This window comes from Pimephales promelas, chromosome 8 (genome assembly GCF_988280905.1).
Source record: "Pimephales promelas chromosome 8, fPimPro1.hap1.1, whole genome shotgun sequence".
Taxonomy (NCBI): domain Eukaryota; kingdom Metazoa; phylum Chordata; class Actinopteri; order Cypriniformes; family Leuciscidae; genus Pimephales; species Pimephales promelas.
This window is the reverse complement of record NC_142776.1, coordinates 32,862,943-32,886,165: the sequence shown is the minus strand read 5'-3', so window position 1 is coordinate 32,886,165 and position 23,223 is coordinate 32,862,943. Positions and strand designations below refer to the sequence as shown.

The following is a 23,223-nucleotide window of genomic DNA, read 5'->3' as shown; positions in this document are numbered from 1 at the left end:
TTAATCAGTCTCATTTTAATACAATTATTCAGAAAAGATTCACAATCCATTGCTTTTTGGAGATGATAATGATAATCGTATAATTGTGTCATCAAAATAAAAATGATCCTGAACTAAACTGAACTGGAGATTGGATTATGTAATGTGGGCATGTGGCTTGTCAAGAGGCTCTCAGAGATATGCATTGGAGCACTTCAGTGTAAATATTGAGGAAATTGTCAAACCCAAAATGAATTCAAAGCCACTGTACAATTGTATGTGTAAGTGTACAGTACTACTCAGCTCATTACAAGCAACTTGAGTTACGTAATCAGATTGCTTTTATCAAGTAAAGTATTACTTTTAAATTTGCAGGAAAATATTTGTCACTTTTTCAAATAAGTACCGCAAGGATGTAAACATGATAAGTATTTATTGACTAAATGTGAGCGTGCATTTACTAATCTCACTATAGCACACAAAAAGATTCAGTATTCCTAAATCAGTGAAATGCAGAATCAGAATAATACGCAAACCTCCAATAATTAAATATGTTAAATAAAACTAATGTTTTTATGCATTTCATCTCACTTTATTGATCAATGTACTTGTTGCTGTCTTTGATGATTCAGTTCAACCATAAGCAAATATGACTTGTTTTTATTGGTGAAGTAAACGTTGAACTTTTTTCTCATGCATCTCATTCTTATGTTATCCAGAAATCCGCCCCTCTACTGTCCATGCATTTTCTTCAGCCTTGTTATTTAAATTTTGGTCTGAAAGTACCTTTACATTGAACCAAAAATTAAAAAAACTGAAGAAAAAACAACAACATAAAAGTGGTGCATACAACTGATGCACTATATTCCAAGTTTTAACTAGTCACGCAATAGCTTTGTTTTTAAAGACAAATGCATTTGTTATTGTCTCATCTATAAATGTTTTTTGGTGCATCAATTTCTTTATTTTTATTTTTATTTTTTTATTTTGCTTTTTATTGAACATCTAAACAGGTAATGGTTTTGTGAAGTTATGGCCACAGATGGTCTTCACATAAGATTACTTTTATGATACCTTTATAGTGCTTTTTTCCATCCACCTACCCACTCACCTATCCATCCACCCACCCATCCATCGATCCATCCATCCACCCACCCATCCACCTACCCACTCACCCATCCACCCATCCATCCACCCACCCACCCACCCACCCACCCATCCATTTTATTTTGCTTTTTATTGAACATCTAAACAGGTAATGGTTTTGTGAAGTTATGGCCACAGATGGTCTTCACATAAGATTACTTTTATGATACCTATATAGTGCTTTTTGGTGAAATATCCATCCATCCATCCATCCACCCACTCACCCATCCATCCATCCATCCACCCATCCACCTACCCACTCACCCATCCATCCATCCATCCATCCACCCACCCACCCATCCATACATGTATCCATCCATCCACCCATCCACCTACCCACTCACCCATCCACCCACCCACCCACCCATCCATCCACCCACCTACCCACTCACCCATCCATCCATCCACCCATCCATCCATCCATCCATCCATCCATCCATCCATCCATCCATCCATCCACCCATCCATCCATCCATCCATCCATCCACCCATCCATCCATCCATCCATCCATCGACCCATCCATCCATCCATCCATCCATCCACCCACTCACCCATCCATCCATCCATCCATCCATCCATCCATCCATCCATCCATCCATCGACCCACCCACCCATCCATCCATCCATCCATCCATTCACCCATCCACCTACCCACTCACCCATCCATCCACCCACCCATCCATTCATCTATCCATCCACCCATCCACCTACCCACTCACCCATCCATCCACCCACCCACCCATCCACCCATCCATCCATCCACCCATCCATCCATCCATCCATCCATCCATCCATCCATCCATCCATCCATCCACCTACCCACCCATCCATCCACCCATCCATCCATCTATCCATCCATCCATCCACCCACCCATCCACCTACCCACTCACCCATCCATCCACCCACCCATCCATCCACCCATCCATCCATCCATCCATCCATCCATCGACCCACCCACTCACTCACCCATCCATCCACCCATCCATCCATCCATCCATCCATCCATCCACCCACACATCCGCCTACCCACTCACCCATCCACCCATCCACCCATCCATCCATCCATCCATCCACCCACACACACACTGTCTCTCTCTCTCCAGGAACAAATTTTATATTGGACGCAGTATCAAAATCATTTTCGCAATTAATATATGAAATATATTCTTAGACATAAAGTCAGTTTGATTTTTACTATAATAATTTTGGTTCGTGTCTTATGTAAATTAAACTCAGTGTCTGATTCTGCGATAATATTTGGTCCCTTGTCCAGGAGTTGAGCACCCCTATGGTGATCTCACTGCCGCATACCTGCGGTGCAAGAGGCAGCTGCACGAGTAAATGAGTTTGTGTGTGTCTGGAGGTCTCTTCCTCTCTTCCTCTCTCCCTCCCGCCACTACTTTCCTGCTGTGCATGGCTCCTCTGCAATGAGAATTACTGAGCTCCTCCTCTTTCCCCCGCAGAACAGTTGGAGAGAGAGGATGGAAGAGAGAAAGAGAGATATGAGCATGTCAGAAAAACACATCTGCTTGATGTTGTTCCTTGTCCTCATTTGCTAGGTTTTTCCAAATGTTGTGCCAATGTGTTGGGATCAGAGAGCCGACACAGCTTCCCTTTGAAGTTTAAATAGACGGTTGGTGGTTTCCCTCTTTTAGTGCCGCCAAAGTGCGCCTCAGTGTGCACGCACCGCTCCCATCTGAAAACATCAGGAAAGAAACGCGCTGCATGGCTGATCGAAAATATTAATGTGGGGGTTTCTCTATATCGCCTGTGCTAAATGCGCCTCGAATGTAATTCCTTGCCTCCGTCACGACAAAATTGGCCTCATTTGAAATTCAGCTTGAAAGCATTTTTTAGTTCTCTTTTAATGGATAAATTTTAAAGGATGTTAAGAGCGTTTGCTGTAATAAAGCAAAGACAAATTTGCACTTCCTGAAGGAAAAGCCAGTGCTCTCAAGCCTGCCAAAGAAAGGGGTTACAATTTAAAGTAAGTTTAGGTTTTAAGCTCTTTGGTTTTCTGTTACATATAATTAATGCTGAAAAAGGAATACCAAAAATGATTTAGTGTGCAAATATATGTAAGACGAAGACCAACTGGAATTCATTTGCAAATAATTTAAGCTCAAAACAGTTTGCACATGCAGCAACACCATATTTTAAACCAGGTTGACATGATAATAAGCTCTTTTAATGGAAATTTGAGTTTCTGTCAACAAGACGTGACAAATTACTTGCGCTACATGTACTATTTCTCCTGTAAAACAAGATTTATTTATTTTTTGCTGAGTATAAAAGAAGAATACATGTATACGTCCTCTTTTTCTGTCCGTTATCAGCAACATTATTTGTTAGGCAAAAGCATTTTTTTTTTAGCTAGGCAAATTGCTATTAGACAATAAAGTAAAACAAATAAAAAAATAAAAGTCAGCATTTACATGATGGTTCCAACCCAGGCAGGTGTTGTTATCAGTGCAAAGGTTAAGGAAATGTGAAATGACATTTATCTCGTTCCCTATAGGATCTTACACCCAACCTTTAGATATCTGTTTATTCTCGCCCATGACTGGCCTCAGCAAACATGTGGTGATATTGCGGTGTGTGTTTGTGCCGTGTGGAAGTCCCACAGCTGTCTGTGACATTTTGCCGCTGTAAGATATCTGGTTATTCGCTCCAGTCCAAATGTGCTCTGGAAGATATTTACAGCTTTAATTTTGTGGGTTGACCGTTTCCCATCTTTCTGGAGGGAAAAGATCGGAATATTCAATTAGAGCATGTGTAGGGCTCCTATCTTCTTATAAAATGTCATACTGTGTTTTTGGCCTCACAGTTCTCAACTCTCAATGAATCTAATGGTCCTCACGTGGCTATAAACATACTCGGCACAGGTCTTCAAATTAAATTCTCTGTGTTTCCTCAAGGGGTGCATACGTTTTCCCTGTGTGTCATATGTACTCCGTTCACCTTTTCTATTAATTAATAGTCCCTCTGTATTAAGAATCTGAGTTTTCCTCTGTTTCTTGTCCCATCTCTTCAATGTGTTGGTTGTGTTTGCCTGTTTTGTTCCTGTTTGAACTGTTATTTTTTATTTTTTTTAAATTTTCCTTGTACGTCTCTATAACCACCTGTGACACTCCTGCTTTAAGCCTGATCTATTTGATCAAATATGGTCCATCGGTTTGAACAAGGTTGGTTTAACTCAATTGCTGAATAGAAAGATGGACATTATTTGATAAAATAGATCATCAAATGTATTGTTGCTTTTTAAGCCTGATCTATAATTTGGATATACATTTTCTAGTCATACATTTCCACCGTATCTTTAAATTGATACTCAATTAAATTGATGCTTTTATGTAACAAGTGTTCTGTGGTAGCATAGAGTGTGTTTCTGACCTTAAAATTATGTGTGTGTTCTGATTTATTGCTTGCCATGCAGTCTCGAAGCTTTTTGGAGACTGTGACATCCCACATTCGAGTTCTATCTTTATCTTTTGGCGGGGTGAAAGCCCCATGGTACTCCCTAGCAGGCAGCTAGTACAATATTAAGTGCCTCAGCTTCTTATCTTCATACAGTGTGTGCTTGGGAGTCCACTGTATTGTAGAAAGAGATCGGCACGGCTGAAAGACCTGTCAGCCAATCACAAGACAACAATAATGGCCCTTAAGGTCAGTGAGTCAACGAAATGCTTACCGTGGCAACATTTTAATGGCTGGGCCAAAAACTTTGTGGTATTTGCCTAAATCAGCAAGGGAGCCCGAGGGAACTCTCAAATGAACAATATTTCCTACGCGCTCTCTCGATCCCAAAGCTAATTTCAGTTGTTGGCTGTACAGTTATCTGGATGTGATAATATGCTGTTATTTCACTAATGTGATGGAAACGTTGACAAAGCTTTGTGAATTGTCATGTTGTGTTTATCTCATTGGTGTCTCTTTAGGCATTGAGTCAACCAGGTGATTGTAAGATACAGGGAACTGATGTTTAAAATACATTGGATTATGTGGCTCCAAATTCCCAGATCGCATTATTTAGGTTTCAGAAACAATGAGTAAACAACAGCTCAACTAATATTAACAAATCATGCACATATACACGATAATGTTTGAAAGTCATTTCAACTTGTGGTGTTTTTGCTGTGTTATTTTAAAACACAGATCCAACAAAATTCCAACAGCCAGTTCTGAGTCATTTTTCACCTCGAGGAGGAAATTAGAAATAATATTTAACTTAAAGAAAACAAAGAATCTTTTAGGACCATCAAGATGTTTATGAGCACCACATCATTTCTCTCTCTCTCTCTCTTTTAAAAGAAATTAATACTTTTATTCAGCAAGGATGCATTACATTTGTCAAAACTTAAATTCAATAAATTTATATTGTTATGAAAGATTACTATTTCAAGTAATTGCTTTCAAAGATATTTAAAAAATATGCTGTAATGGAATAATTCAAACATTTTTAATGTTCCCCAATATAGGCTTTATTTTCTCTTTTTGTAAAATATTTCCTATAGTTGTTCTTTTGGCTTTAAATTAAATGTGATCTCGATCTTCCTAACAATAAAATGGTACGAAACCATACACGAACTGTCACAATGCTGGGTTGTAGATCCCTGATGAACACGATGAAGGCAAAGATTATCTTTAATAAATCCAAAGGAAGATAAATCACACAAAGAGAACGGCTTACGACATATATCACAGATGAGACCTGACAGCATATAAATAGACAAAGGACTTAAGTTTACATTCAAATGAGGATAATTAACAACACACAGATAAACTAATCAGAAATCTCAAGTCACCTTTATTTAAATAGCTTGTATCAAAGCAGCTTCACAGCGATAATATGAATATACCAGTTTGTTTCTAGAAGAAAATTGTGTCATCATCCACCTGAAGTAAGGCAGATCAATAATATTGTTCAATATTAAATGTCCCCAACTAAGCAAGCCAAAAGCCAAGGCGACAGTGGCAAGGAACCCAAACTCCATCAGGGACAGAATGGAGAACCCAGACTCAGTCGGTCAACGAACGAACAATGTATATGATTCAGGCAACATAACAGGTCAGAAGTCAGATTGGATCAGGACATTCACAATATTTATCCAGTTTCATCTGGTTGGGGGTCAGAGTCGTAATGCCGGTATGGAGATGAGTTTGTTGAGGTGTCCACGAGGCCTTCACAGGGCTGATGCGTTGTGGTCGTGTCTAGCAGGTCCACCGTCTGATCCGGATACGGCCTGGATCTGACTTCACTAAACCTCGGAAAAATTGAAAGACTAATATTAGCGTAGATGCCATTCTTCTTATGATGTAACGAGTCAACGCATCCTCATCCTAGGGCGTCATATAGTGACACTTTTGAAATTTCGTCTAAATCCAACGCATTTGTTTGGTTATGGTAGGTTTAGTTCTGGGGTAGGTTTAGGGTTAGACCACTAGGAGGCACCTTCTGGCCCATATACTGTGTCTCATATTGACGCTAAAGGGTGCCATGTGCGTTGTATGCAGACGAAATGTCAAAAGCGTCAGTATATGACGCCTTGGGATGAGAACGGGCTGAACGAGTACATCGGGTGTTGTTCCGGCTGACCTGCAGCCTAATAATCGTTTAACTGATTTGAATAATAGAAATGTATAATGTTCTATGTGAATGTCAGGTAAAAGAGATGTGTTTTTAGTTTAGATTTAAACTGACAGAGTGTGTGACAATGTTTGGGAGACTGTTCTAAGGTTTAGGTGCTAAATAGGAAAATGATCTATGAAGGACTCAACGGTGGAAACAGTGCAAACTGAAAAAGTACAAAGTAAGAGTGTGAAAAGCACATCTTATTTTGGAAATTTTGCTAGAGTAACCTCGCAAAATAAACGTATTTAATGACTGGCTTTTGTTAGTACTGATGGGAACTAATAAGTCAGCGTGGATAACTCCAAATTAAAAATGAATCCGTCTCTTCACTGTGTTTGAACGTCTCCATCTCTCCTCTCTACTAATCACAGTCACTTTATTTGTGTAAGCCCCTTATCTATTCCGAGACTCGAACTGAAGCCATAGTTGAGCTGTGAATTGGAAAACAGGTCTGACATTAGCCTGCCTGATTCACTCTACATTGATTAAACTGAATCTGCGGTGAATGATCAGGCCCAAATAACTACTCCGCTCGAAAGAGTGTGCATTAAATTCACCATGTCACCTTCAGTCTTCTTACAAAGGATCTGCTCCCAGGTCTTCCAATGCACCTCGTCCCATTGTGGCCCACATCTCATCTGTTTCTAGAAGAGATGGGAAAGAGATTATTCCTTTAAGATCAATTACTGCTCTAACTGACTGAATGGTGTCAGCCCAACACGCTTAAAGAAACCGAGACAAGGAGGTGCTTTAAAAAGCAACCCATGAATGGCATGTGTGGGCGACGTGCGCAGCTTTTTTTTGCACGTGACTTTCCCCAAGACTGTGCAGGTGGGTTAATTTTATCAAGAATGTGTACACTGTAAAAACACTCCCAGTGAGATGGCAATTTGTGCTTTTAATTTGGCAGTGCACTATAAGTAATTGTCCTTTTACAGCAGCAAGGGCTTAGCATTAAGAGTCTTGGAGGTGGAGCCTAAAACAAGCATCCAATATGTACTGCGTTATGAGAAACAGATAATGATCTCATTAGCGCTATTTATAATTGCCATAACTAATATTTCCTTGAGCACACACTTGAATATGATATTAGATATGAGGAACAACACAATTTCTCTGCGGCACGCTGCACCAGCGAAGATTTATTAGCCTGTTGCTAAGTGGAGGTTCCCTTGGGCAGCTTGTTGGGATTCTACAGTATGCATGCTAGATCTTGCACACATATGGATTATTAGGAAGTGCAGTGCTCTTGGGTTACTGAAAATCGAAATAACTTTTAATAAGTGCCCTTAAAAAGGCAACGCATTATTGGCAGTTGCCGAATCTCCTGTAGAAACAACTTAACAACTCTTTAAACGGCTATCTAGAGATAGCAAGGAGCGCTACAGTGCTGTGTTGTTTTTGTGATTCTTTTGTTTATTGACCACATTAAAATTGTGGCTGCTCTGTGCTTTGAAAAACACAAACAGACAAACATAATCCAGTGTGAAGCACAAAGTAGGCACCTGGTTGTGGGCTCATTTGTGAGATTTTGCAATGTCTCGAGTACTTACTTGCCAGTATGAGGATGTTGTTTTGACAGTCTTCCCATCCTATAAACATCAAATAAAGTGAAAGTGTTTGCATTAAAGGATTTTTTGCTTTATAGGCTTACAAAAGTCTGCTCCAGCCATTTCCCCCTTTCATAAAAGAATTGAATGAATGCTCACTCACTGGGTCTAATGCGGTTTTGGTTAGCAATCGAGTTACGTGCTATGGACAATTGTAGGAGGCATTTTGAGAAGGAGACACATGCAGATATTTCCTAAATAGTATTTTGAAAACTTTGTCTAGTGTATTATTATTCCGAGATTGTGTTAGCTCCGAAGTGGCCGGTTATGGTGTGAAACTAAAAAATGTAGATTTGGTATCAATAAAAAGTTAAACTTCAAGGACTGGAGTGTACCTGTAGCGTGACTTCCTCATACTCATATTCTAGTGAGAATGTGAGTCTGAAACCGCTTCATAGGGCTTTGATTATGAGGCGTGTCTTAACTGAACCAAGAAAAAAACTTGAGCCTACAACCAATCAGAGCAACTACTTGCAGCTACGCAGTCAACTACTTTGCATAGCACAGTTTTCAACTATAGAACTTACTTTTAGAAGTAAAATAATGAGTGTTGCTTCTTTTACTTACTCCTCCATGAGTGCAACCAAAGGAGAAACCACAAGGACTACAGGCATTTCATTACGTCCCATCTTCTTAGCGACCATCGGAGACAGCTGATAATTTAAACTTTTGCCCAATCCCGTAGGAAGGACTGCAAAAATATCTTTCCGATCGACAAATGCCTTGATTGCAGTTTTCTGTTCGTCTATTAAAATGAATACGCTGTAAAAAAAATGTACAACAATTTATACATCTCAATTCTCCAGCTGCATCTTTGAGGGAAACCAGTTAAAGGGATACTCCACTTTTTTTGAAAATAGGCTCATTTTACCACTCCCCCAGAGATAAACAGTTGGGTTTTACCGTTTTCGAATCCATTCAGACGAATGAGGTCGTGCTGATTTTTTCACATGCTGCATTTCTTAAGTGTAGTAGTCAAATAGCACTGATGTGCTCAAATCAATTTTTCTTTATTTAAAAACACAAGCATTAAAGGTGGTGTATATTCTACCTCTTCTATGCTAGAAGTGAACTTCAATCAAGTTTTAACATTTCAATGATTCTGAATTTTCTAATTAAATACACCAAACTGTTTGTAGCACTCCAGATCTGATATAACTGAACATTACCCCAAAAAGAGCAAACGATGTATAATTGCTGTTATCCACTATCGGTTCCAAGCCTATTGCTGATAAAAAAAACAAACTCTCAGCGCTTATTATATCTCCATTACGTCCTCAGACAGCCATGCACTGTCAATTAACTTTAACTAATGAATTAAATTAACTTCTGTGGTAGGGCTGACACTCCCGCAAATCACAGCAATGATCGCAGATCATGCTGACAGCTTCATATGGGTCAACAGTCACCTAACAAGCTTGGCTTCTCCTTAAAAAATCCCAGGGAGTTAATCAACCAGTGTTGGGGAAGTTACTTGGTTAAGCTATGACTATTCAGAATTTACTTAAGCAACAGTCAAGCTAAACCCTGAGAATTTTTTATGGATGCACATGGAACAAAATATAGCATTTTGTCATCCTAGGTACCATTTGCTGTATTAGCCATGACACTATACTATAAACAATAAAATAACCAAGCTACTGACACAATACTGAGAAATGTAGTTGAGTTAGTAGAATTGCTACTTTTAGTTAGTTACTCCCCAACACTGTTAACAACACCATTCAAGACAAACACCTTTGAATCTAGGCTGCGTTCCATCTCTCACGTGTTTGGCAATGTTTCCCTTAGCTGTGAGCGTGGGAGAGTGGAACATGTGCTTCAAGCCTCACCGTGGTCTCTCTCACGAACTTCTTTTCCCAAAGGAAGGATTCCCCAGTTCAACTCTTTAATATCAAAGCACATTTGCCAACATTGAAAAAGCATTTCATAGTCACTTCAGAAGCCCTGTTGTAATTCTTTGAAGTGCCTGTGCACTGGAGGAGAAGTGTGGAGCAAGCGTATAGTGTACTAATAGAGGATGAGGTGGAAAGAGATAAAAAAAAAAAAAAACACTAGATAGAATGAGAGCAGGTCAGTTAGAACTTACAAAGGCATAAAAGAGAATTTCCGAGCTTTTTCATTCACCTTGTAAATAAGTGACTTGAACGAAACGATTTGCAGCGATCAAGGCTTGTTTAAACTGCATCAATGTTTAATGAAATGCACAGTATTTGTATGCAAGACCGTAATTGATGATCATTTAAAAATATCAAGTACTGTAAAAAAGGAAGCTTTTAATGCTATGCTTGACTCTTTCTCACAAAAAAAAGTAAGATACACAAGTGGAAGAAAGTGCAGGAGGAGGTGAGAACAAGTCAAGCAGTGAATCACGATGGTGCATGATAACGATATTGTGTAGGCATTAAAAATATGGCTAGATGAATTTGCCGTATTTGGAACTCACCAACTAATTAAAACTAAATTTTGAAAGACTCTACAATTCAAATATATGGACATGCATACTGAAAAAAAGCCTGTTGTACTTGTAATATTCCAGTATGCAAATTTTAACCCAATTAGGCAACGATTAAGGGAGTAATGATAACAGTGTCTGTCAAAGTTGTGGGAGATAACTCGTCGTCCCCACGTCGAGATCAGCGTCATACAAATTAAATCTCAGTTCTTAAATTAAATTATGACCTCGAGGTTGCGAAAGTTACAATCCATCCTGAGAACTTTGAATATCCTGCGGTGACCGTTGGGGAAAGGATTAAAGGGTTTGCTTTATGTCAGCATGCGGAACAATTTTCATCTACCAAGCTCATTTCCTTTATCAGAGTTTGTCATTTCAGATGGGGTGAAAAAAAAAAAAAAAAAAACCCTAAAACATCACATTACATAGATAATTCTCCCACTCTCAGGATAGGAGCTCCTCATTGGAATTCAGCTCCTTCATTCAGAATGTTGAAAAGAGACATGTGGGAGCCAAAGCATATTTCTCTCGACCTTGGGAGCCCATAGCAACATTTTAAATTCAAACTATAGCGAGAAAGTGGGTGCAGAAAAAGCTAGGGTGTTTTCTGTAAGAAAAAGGTTTTCAATGAGATGCTACAAAGGAAAATTTAAGGAAAAGAACCCAAGTCCTACAATGCCCATACTGACAGATTCTCTGGTGCTAACTCACTCCTTTCTTCCGATCTTTTTTTCTTCCAGGAAGGCCGTCACAGGTGGGTGAAGATTTGTGTTGGCAGCACAACACCCCCAACCTCCTCCACCAGGAGACAAGGCAATTGGAAACCTAGAGGGAGCAAGGGACCAAAGACGTACGATAAACCTTTAATCTCATCAAAGGAACCCAGAGGAAGTTCCTTGACAGGAGATAAAGAGGATTGACTCAGAACTGCTGCCTAAAGAACCCGATGAACATTCCATTCAATTACAAATGCATCGCAACGTGACAACTATGAACTTTACAAGATTGTGCCCTGTGAAAGGGTGCCTCCATTGACCCATTAATTCAGTTGTGACACATCTCCGATCCAAAAATAGACACGCTTGGGTTGAACCTAGCTTGGTGCGATGTCTTCTGCCATGGGCAAAATGGTTGGATGGACCAACCGTCACTGTCAGGCCTCAACATTAGTTCTTCTCTACCTCTTCCTGATTGTTTTGGCTGCAAAGCCCAAAGGTCCAGGCCACACGCATCTAAACTCTATCCGGATTGATGGGGACATTGCCTTGGGCGGCCTGTTTCCAGTTCATGCTCGGGGTCATGAGGGGAAACCCTGCGGTGAGCTAAAAAAGGAAAAGGGGATCCATCGTCTGGAAGCTATGCTCTTTGCTTTGGACCGCATCAACAATGACCACGAACTGCTCCCAAACATCACGCTGGGGGCCCGCATTCTGGACACATGCTCACGGGACACTCACGCTCTGGAGCAGTCTCTCACTTTTGTCCAGGCGCTCATCGAAAAGGACGGCACGGATGTGAAGTGCCAAGGTGGTGGATCGCCCATCATTACCAAGCCAGAACGGGTGGTGGGTGTCATCGGAGCGTCGTCCAGTTCCGTGTCCATAATGGTGGCTAATATCCTCCGACTGTTTAAGGTAAATGCATCATCATACAGTAATGTTTGGGGTTTATGTGGATTGAACTTGGTCATGGTGGAACTAAATGCGCTGACTCTTTACTGATGAAAGAATTAATAGTTTCAAACGCTTTAGCATCCTTATCTGCTATTGTATTATAGATATAAAGTCATACAATTATAAAATTGTAAAATAAATTAAGAAAATTATTTGATGAATTAATTACGAAAATAATAAATTATGATTATAAATGATAAAACAATAATTAATTATTGGATAATATATGTTTTTACGTTATCATCCCAAGACATCATCTAAATGACGCTATTGACCATACGTCAACATCCGACGCTTTAGGGCTTAACGTCAGTTAGATGACGCTGTCTAACCCTCTAAACCTACTCACTACTCGCTATCCTAGGGCGTCATCTAACTGACAGTTTACCTTTAGCGTCAGTTAGATGACGTCCTAGGATAGCGTCATCTAACTGACGTTAAAGGGCGCCCTAAAACGTTAAATGTTGACGTATGGTCAACATTTCAGGTCAAGCGTCAGTTAGATGAGAATGTGTTGCAATGGGCTAATGACATGATAAAAAAGGTTTAATTGGTATTTTGGAGGTCTTGCTGGAAATGAAAAAGCCTGGTTTGGACACAACTGAACCAGCTTCAAAATATGCTTGAGACATGATCTTTTCACAGGTTTGAAATGAATACATTGATGTGTGAGATTGGATTTTTGTCGCTGTTGCGTCTGTATCTTTCCTTTCCTGCTGTTTGGCATTCTCCTTTGGTAAGCAGAGTGGTATTATCCCAGTGAATGTATAATTGATAAGAAAGCAATCGGAGGGTTCTTACATTCACTTAGCCATGACCAAACAAAGTCAGTAGCATTCCTAAACTCATTCTGGGCAAATTGCAAGGCTCATGTGTGATAATGCACTCATGGCTCATTTCCAAACAAATGTTAACTTAATATTTACTACATTAAAACTCACGAGATAAACAGTCGAGAGAGATTTCCGAATTAGGATACTGCACTTGCAGTCTTCAAGATTGTTATGGAGGTGGGTAATTCTTCATTGACGAAATATAACTGCACACTTTCACACTTTGATGATCACCTTGGGGGGATAATCTCAATATGCAAATTGAAATAGTTTTGCGCCCACAAACATATGCAGTTAACATGGGATACGGATAATGTGGATTATGGGTTTAACATGATGTACTGTGTCTTGTCTGTTATATGTAATGCATGAATTGTTAATTGAATTTGTGAATTGTGAGCATCAACCTGACTATAAGCGTTTGTTATGCTCAAGGTTAACCATTGAATAAGCTCTTTAGGACCCTCTGCGTGCATACGTTAATGCACTCTTCAATTTAAGAGATCAAATACCTCTCCCTTTTGCAGAGGACTGTGGTTATGTTTTAAAAAAAAATTGTTTGAATCTGGAGATCAGATTTGCATCTGTTCACAGCGGAGGAATATGAATAATGCAGGACTCCATGTTTAGCTCAGAGTAGTACTGACCTGGCATCAGCGAGGCTGATTCTCATTCATTCTTCAGCCAGGCCGCCCAGAGACAGATGCCCAACGTTTAATGGATATTTACCCTCTGAAATGCCGACTACACAGTGCCATTCATCAGCCAGAGAGTTGTGATCAAAGACAGATCGCAGGCGGAGGAAACTAAGCAGCCGTTCGTGGAGATGACATGCCTCGAGCACGAGTGGGGATATAAGCGCATTTAAAGCTCACAGCTAAAACACTGGTGTTATTGAGAAAAAGAAGCAGCAGGTGCAGCGACAGGGCAAATGGGGAGTCCTCTCTGCGGGTTGAGCTCGTACGCTCATAAATTCACTGAGTGCTTTTGTGCAAACCCTCTTATTAGGATCTTCAGATCAACTGTTTTACAAGAGCTTCTCTTTCAAAAGGACAAACTGCATCCGTATTAGCCTTGCCCACCTCAGTTGCAGTTAATGAAGATGCACCTCGCTCATAAACCACACAGTCCTGCACTCTACGCATGTATGGCTCGCTTCTCCCATTCATTCGCAATTTCCTTCTCTCATCTACAACATGTGGCCGTTCCTTCCAGAATCTTCAGGGCTATTTTACCGGAAAACCTTAAAAAGGTTTCAGTCGGGGAGATGATGAAATCTTTTTCATAATCCACTTAGATAATGGATTCAGCTTTTTCATGCTGACCATCAAAGTACAATATGTAAAAAAATAAATGGTAATAGGGATGGTTTCATTTGACTGAAAAATGTTGGATTAGCCTGAGAGTCCTCACTGACAAAAAAAAAGTATCATGGCAGTATTACCCTGGAATTTTGATCATGTACTGTAGTAATATCATGGTCTTCTTTGAAGTACCAGAGTGTGTAATCATTCGGTACTATATACAAAGTTAGGTCTCTCGGCAGGCATGTTAGGTAATGCTACTATCTACTTGAATGGTAAAAGCTGCCTGTCAAATTACATTTAGAAATCAGCCATAAAAAATATGAATTCATCCATATAAAAAATATGAATTCATATAATTGTTTTCCTTAGCTAAGCTTGCACTTGCAAGTGTATATTTATGTAAATGTAGTTTGTATTTTACATACATTTACATAAATATACACTTTGACAAGTGAGATTGCGATTGTATAAAGAAGTATATAGATATTTTAATTCTGTTGCTTTTATACAACAACAGTTCAAAAAACTACTTTGTAAACTACACTAAACTTGACTATTTTTGATTCAATGACTCGCTCAGTAAATAATGTCACTTGCTGTGTCTAATTTTTAAGGCTGTGCTCTCCAAAGGCCACATTTGTCGGCTATTTAACGGAGACCAGTGAGAACTGTGCAGGTAAACCTCACTAAACTGATCTCCAGAGGCACATTAGCGACTGATGCTAGCGTCTGTGGTCTTAAGCATTCTTGTTAGCAGCCCAGGCTCATTATTTAAATGTACCTGTGGCAACATTAACGCAAAACATGTTGCATCGTGAATGTTTCACGACAGTTTCAAAGTGAAATGCCCAGTGAGTGGCCCTAAAAACGTGTTTAGTTTTTTCCGAAACAGATGAACGTGAACATGGCAATGATTTATTAGGTTGGAGTTTAATTGAAAATTGAAATTGAATTGAAATTGTTTGAAATTGAAACGTCCAGTGAGTGGCGCTATTTTAAAATAGCGTACACCTACACTAAAGCCTAAACCCAATAGTGTTAACAAAAGTAAATGTCATAAAAACACAATAGTAAAAACGGTGTTTTAGCTTGTTTTTAAACTCATTTATTGTGACTCCTCTTTCATGGGATTCATACCCGAGCCCTCTGCATCACAAGTACAGCTACTGCAAGCTTGGTATGGCAGTAAAACTGAACATATGGAGCTGGTTAATGATGTTAGATTACCTTAAAAAGCTAGCTTATTAGCTCAAAGCTAGCTTATTTCAGAAAATAAACCATAAAATTCTTAAGTAATAAAGCAATGACAGCAATAACGCCTCATGATGAATAAAAATCTGTTTTCTTGGTTCAAAAATGGTCTTTCTTGGTGGCAGATGAATACTTTCAGTCACACACAGAACAAAAGTATACCCTATCCATGTGATTTGTGATAGTACTAACAATAAATCCAAATTAAATGCAAAGAAACAGTTATGCTAAGAAATACAAAAGATATTAACTTATCCTACACTGTAAAAAAAATATTGTTGGTTTAACTTAAAAAAATAAGTAACCTGGTTGCCTTAAAATTTTAAGTTCATTGAAATGGAAAAAAAAATGAGTTAATACAACGAAGGAGATTAATTTAATCACCAGAAACTAAAAATATTATGTTATCTGAACTACATGAATTATCTAAGTTGATTTGACAAAAGAAAAAATGTTGTGATAACAAATCATGAAAATATTTTTTTACGGTTAAATAATTTGTTTTTGTTCTGTCCATATCAGCTGTCAGTCGGATTCAATCATGCATTTAAATACGGTTGTCAATCCAGAAACTTTGCGATGTGAAGTTAGCTGCATTAAAAATACAAATATATACAGAAAGACGACATAAAAGACACTGAAAAAAAATCAAACAGTGAAAATGCACAATGTTGTTGGACTGATAACCAGCACTCAGAATTTGATTGACCAATCAATTTCAGGACCAGTTGTATAAAATGTGATAAGTAATTGAAAAGATATTACATAATTTTCACAATTTTTACTAAATACACAGTAAATAAATTTCAGCTATACTTTTTCAACCAGACATTGAATATAGCACCATAGAATTTTTATTTAGTGCAATAAAAGCTTCTATGCATTACAGAGAAAAACAAAACCCTGTAAATATCAGCCACATCTGAATGCTTACCCAAGGCAGTAAAAAAAATGTGCATCAGCAAAAAGCATTTAATGCTCCAGACTGTCTCCCTGAATTTAAACACGTCTCAGGCCAGATGAAGCTATTGGCCTTTTGCTTGCATTTTGCTAGTTTTCAATTATAGAATCCGAAGCAGTGAGGAACAGGAAAAAAATGCATACTTGCATACGCAAATGCACACACAACCCTCACCCACAGCCTCAAACATGCACACACGCAAACACCGGGGAGAAAGAAAACTGCATACTCTTGCAAGAACACCCTCAAGATGGAAGGTCTGCCACCTGCATGCAGTTTAGGGGGTTAACAAAAAGCACTTTCCCCAGCATAGATTTGGCAGTTCTGAGCTTTTCATGATTAATATTTCACATCAGCATTACATAACAGCAGCTAGAAGCAGCAAATTACCCTTCCCCGACATCTATGTATTGAAAAATCCGACAGCACATTCAGAGTAGAGGCTGGAATCTGAAAGAAAAAGCATTAACAGTTGTTTGGAGTTTTTTGTGAAATTTGCCAGTATCATTTATCTAACAAGAGAGTTGCGCAGTCAAACTCAAACAGCTGTCATAAACTCTACAGCCACATCCTCTTGATTATTGTTGAAGTAAAATGGAAGCCTGTTTTGGATTAATCGCCGAATTTTCAGTGCCAAAACGCTTGAAATGAAACTCTGAAGCATTTTAGATGTTTACCACCACTGATAATGTACTAGCTATTACAGAGTCTCTTACTTCCATGGCTATAAAGCAAAACTACCCCACTATCTTGGTATAATGTGAACATTCTGTTCAAAATCTATGCTGTGGCAGACCATCAGAATTGCTATTATGGGTCATAGAACTGCCCTGGGTTCACGGCTATGCTAATAAACAACACCAGTCTATTTTATTCGAGCAATATTGTTCTCTGAAAAGACTGTTAATATAAATTTATGTACATCATTAACTCAAAACATTACATTGTGTCATTTATCCCTATTATTTTAGTCAATATGAAAGCAAAACTGACCCTGTGTACATTCAAAATACACATTCATATTCTCGCATGATTCGTGGGTGCACATTATTCCAAAGAAAACATCTCAAAATGTATAATGGCTTTTTGGCTTTTGCTGTCATATTCTTTAGTCCATTCACTCCAATGATGCCCAAAACCACTTTTAATGATCCAATCAATGTTCAACAGGTAAAACCCAACATTTTTTTGTACTAATGAATATCATAAATGCATCGAAATGGCTTGCAAATGGCGTATTCGTGTTGACATTGACAGAAGATGTTTATTTTCAATCCAAAAAAGGTCAATGGTTTCAAGGCATTTTCAGGGTGCTAATTAGCCTAAATTAATTACAATAATCACTGCCTGCTTGGCATTGAGTTTTGTATTCACGTACATCACTGATCAATGTTGTTGTGCTTTGAATGCAGGCTGTGAATGTGTATGCCACATGGTTTGTAGCTTGCAATTTAGCTATTAAATTGGAGAGCCATTTTAAAGCTCAATTCCTGCCCAGACACTTTGAGGAGGACAGTCGATTCATGATATAAACTCTCTCAGTGGTTGTTTTGTCTGTCTGGATGTTTGATTGTTTTAGCTGCAGTGAGCAATAAAGAGTTTCAGAGAATCAGGTAAGGGGTCGCTACAACAATTGTTAACACTGCACTCTTCAACTGGCCTGTTTACACGGTTGTCTCACTGTCTGTTTTCACTCAAATGTCACGACATATTGCTCTCTTTTCCTCCATATTATCGTTTCTTTGTCCTCTTATGTCTTACTACCCAGGATTCGGACCTGACTGTTCTTACCAAATAACTTGCTGATGGCTATATTTGAAGTGATGTTGGAAGAAAAAGTGAAAAGAATAGTTTTCAAAGAGAAAGTGAGCACAATCAGCTGTTTCATTTGTTTTAAACTGTTTCAGTGAGGAAACTTTCAACACTTAAAACCTAAAAGGGAAGCATGTCATTTCTTTGGCGGCAGGATGGAAACACTTTTTTTTTTAATGTTGTCAAAGTGTCTTGTTATATATTTGGCTGGGATGATAAAATAAAGTATTTTTTAATGGAAAAATAAATAAATGACACACTTCATCTTTAAGTACACCGATCTAAGGGATTTTTAATTCTCGAAAGCAAAGCACTGCTCTGCATTTATGGAAATTAATTCCTATTAACTCAAATCTAATGTGAAGCGACATAGTCTATTGCTTATCAATCACTCAGTGGTGTTAGATTTTCTAGCACATTTCATGAGAGAGCAGCTGCAAGCACACACAATGTTGACATTTAAAATGAATCATTGAATTTACCCAGACAATGGCAATTGCTAGGCCTATAGGCCAGGAAAATTGCAATTGATCCACATTGTTATCTGAGGCATTGAACCTTTTCATAAAATTTCTGGTTTAAGGTGAGTTTTTTTCTTGACATTGTGGGTCTGAGAGACTGATATCAGTGAGTTTAATTTTTCTCAATATCTTTTTAATAATTTGTTTAGGGCACAGTAAAAACTATTTACGCGCCGATGCGAACTTTCGTGTATTTGAAGATTTAAATGCTTTAAATAGGCCTCCATTTACTTTAATTTGCTTTCTTTCAGTACAGGTTTATGGCAAATAAATAGTCTCTCTTCCTGTGTGACTGATGGGGCTTTTACCCGCCACCTGCAGAAAAAAAAAAATACCACACTATGGTCTCTTTGATTTCTGAAGCAAACTTGCCATCATTTGAGTAGCTTGCTTAGAGGTTCAATTTGACATCGCCTTCCATCTCAAAGAGGGTTACGTCGTAATAGCTCTCCGTCTAAGAGCGCTCCATTTTTCAATTACACCTACCCAGCGTGTGATCATGTTTCTACCACCTCACAAACTAATATTCTATTGCAAGAGATTGGAGTGACACATTTAATGTAATTTCCTATTCAGAGGTTCCCACTGGTTTCTCATCTGGTTTTTGCATTAATGTGTGAGGATATTAGAAATGTTTGCGTTAACCCAACTCTGTCCAACATAGGAGCCATTGTACATTTACTGTATAGGTGACTAGATTTAGGATTGTTCTTTTGAACCGAGTCTGTTCAATTAACTTGATTAGTTTCAGACACTGGGCTGAGCGGAATGGATTCACTCACGAATCAATCAACCGATTTTAAGAACAGTTCATCAAAAAGAGCAAATCTTTTGTAAAGCGGATAATGCCGATTATCAGCCGTTATATATTTTCTGATATTTAGAAGAATATCAGTAACCAGACAGTTTCTGGTCTCATTGACTTCCATAGTAGGAAAAAAAAAATATACTATGGAAGTCAATGAGACCAGAAACTGTCTGGTTACTGATATTTTTCCAAATATCAGAAAATCAGCTGAATGGATTCGAAAACGGTAAAACTCAACTGTTTATCTCTGGGGGAGTTGTAAAATGAGCTTATAGAGTGCCGAAGTGATGATGTCACTTTGTAGGACAACTCGGAAGCTAGCGGCGGCGCATATTATCATATTAGTTTCTCTGGTATCCCTTTAAGGCTTTCCCCAGAAAAAAGTTTACCCTTCTTCCGGTCTCGGTCGCCATCTTGCGAAATAGGCCTATTATACAAAATAAAGTCATTATGAATGTTATTATTGTTAATATTATTTTATTAAGTAAGTAAGATAAGAGGAGTTTTATCAGTACGTGTGACGAAGCCTTTTCTGCGACAGCTCCAACTCTTCGACGCACAGTGTAAACGTCAGCTTCCGAATTCACTCACTTCATCTCGTTCACTCCTTGCAGATATAACGTTAGTGCACTCAAATGGTGAATGAGTGAACAAGTGAGCGGTTTCGGACACAGCTAGTGATTCAAATAAATATAAAATATGGCGACATGTACTGGAAAACTGCATCACCCGTCAGAACCAACGGCAGCTGCTATTTGGGAATGGGCTCTATGCACGGCGGTATTTCCGGTGAAGCATTAGGGATGCTCGATAACTTCCGCCGATCGTAGAGTCCAATGCAATACCGAGAATTTATATTGAATTTTATACTCCATGGTTATACTAAAGAAACGTTAGTCACAAAAACCAGATAAAACAGACACCCCTTGTTGTGTTTATGCTTCTTTTTAAAATTATATTAAATAAATATAACTATATATAAAATTACATCTAAACGTATGTACGTTTCATTTCAAAGACTGGAGGACAGTAAATTTTGAAGACTCTGCCATAATCCCGTTTTCCTCTGTTCTCCTCCGCTTTAATCTCCACAACCGGAAATGGACGAGCATCCTTGCGTCAAATGCGGAATTTATGCGTGCATATAGCCCATTGAGTCGCGCGCATGCAGGCTTAACAACACCGGAAAACTGAATTCGCGTCGGATGAAGACGGACGACGTTCGAAAACTTCAGGTGAGACACAGCTAATTTCGGCATATCTGAAAGTTACCGGAGTCATATATGAAAACACAACAGTCAGAATTGCCTGTTGCATTGTAATTATGATTTGCGGTTCGTTCACGTTCACACTTCGTCTAATATAAGTTTTTGAAATTTCAGTCTCACAAACACCCAAAATGCTATGAAAATTGTCATTACGCGCTCAAATACAATTATGGTAACCTAATTTTATTTTACAGTATGTTAACCCAATTGTACAAACCGTTATAAAGTCTGTCAGAAAACATATTTTAATGTGAAATTTGGCTGAAACCAAATTAGGCCTATCTGACGCCATGTCAGTTAGCTTTATAGCTACTCTTGATATGTTGAGCCACTGTTGTCTATAAAAGAGCAGCTTCAGAGTAATGTATTCTGTAATATTTTGATGTAATATCAGCCTGTTATATCAGTCAACTTGTAGAATTCATGAGAAATGAAATGCATGAGGTGGAATCATGTAGGCCAGGGTACATTTTCGCAGTGCTGTGATATTGAAGCAGGTTGCTTTGCTTTGCTTGACGATTTTGCTCCCGGTCCAGCTTTTTCCCAAGTCTCCAGTGCATCCTTGTAAAAGTGAATTAGTGCAAATCTGCCTGGGGTGATATAGCTAATTCAATGACTGAATCATGTCTTCTTAAAACAAAACAGACTGATCTGCCCGTAGTCCCTGTCATGTTGAATAAGCGCAGAAAGTGCTCATGTTGTTTGGTAGAGAGCACATCAAGTGTGATTGCGTGTAATGGCGGTCGGCTACTTCTTTTCTTCTCAATGTTGTGTGCGCTGTTTTTTTCCCCTTTGCTCTTTTCTTGCTTTTTTTTTTTTTTTTTTTTTACCTGTTGCATAAATAATGCACGTTTTTTTTGTTTCTGCTTTTTTCTATACTAGCACATACTGTATCTGCATGGAATGTTTAGCACATATTACTACTTGCCCTAACTTCTTGTTGGGAATAAGTTTACAGTATCAAAACTGCATTAATATCTGAATGTGTGGTTCTGTCTATTTGCTAATGTCTGGAACTAAACTTGGGAAAACTCAGTGCCCTTCCCTTCAGGGATTTCTGTAGTATACTTGTCACACCGGTGAAGCTGCTCAAAGATTGACTTCGACTTCCATTCCACCTCGCTTGTCAAGGTGGTCAATTCCCTCAAAGCATACCGGCCCTCCCCCCATCCTATTACTTTGGGCTTTTTCCTTCACTGTGCGGCACAAACAATATCACAAAGGCTAGAGGCTTACGATCCTGTCTATATCTCATATAAAATATTTTCCTTCATCTTGGAGATACCTACATCCAATCATATTTAAGTACAACCAAAGAACATATCTTTTTGATGTACATATGATTAGAATGATTGGAGCAGCATATTGGCTTCATATTTTGATATAGCCACATCACCAATGCCAGTTTGAATTGGAAATTGTACTATTTTGATCATTGAATAATTGATGGATGGCTTTGCTAGGATCTTGGGACAGTGGGTAATCACGGCTATGTTTATGTCAACTTTTTAAAGTTTTACACAACTTTTTTTTTAAATCGGACAGAATTCATTACGATTAACTAATCCGAATGCAGTTTACACGAACGCTATACGTGATTGAGTTTAGGTGTGCTTTTATATGTTACAAGCTTCAAATCAGAATAGATTCGCGCATAAGAACCATTCTCCTCCACCGGTTCTTTATGTGTTTTAAACAGTTAATATTTATTCATTTCTGATCATAATTTGGGGACAATTAACATATGAACTGTTGTACCGTGCTGTCACTTAATAGAACCAGGTGCAAAACAATTGCTTTAAAAAAAAAAAATAATTTAAAATTCAATAAACATTTTCATTGAATTTCAAACAATTAAAAAGTGCAATTAATACCATAAAGGTACTGCTAATATAATCAAATGTTGGTCTAGTGTATTTTCGTTTACTGTTGTGAAATGGAAAAGCAATAATCGCTAATCGAGAA

General features: G+C 38.5%; 1 protein-coding gene across 1 annotated transcript in view; it reads left to right on the top strand.

Annotated features, from left to right (window-relative positions):
* grm4 (glutamate receptor, metabotropic 4) overlaps window positions 1-23,223 on the top strand; it is a 177,872-nt gene that overhangs the window by 37,543 nt on the left and 117,106 nt on the right. Inside the window, exon 2 of the mRNA XM_039693054.2 lies at window positions 11,565-12,458. Coding sequence (XP_039548988.1) covers window positions 11,931-12,458 — 528 coding nt within the window. The 5' untranslated portion in view covers window positions 11,565-11,930. The remainder of the gene's footprint in view (window positions 1-11,564; window positions 12,459-23,223) is intronic.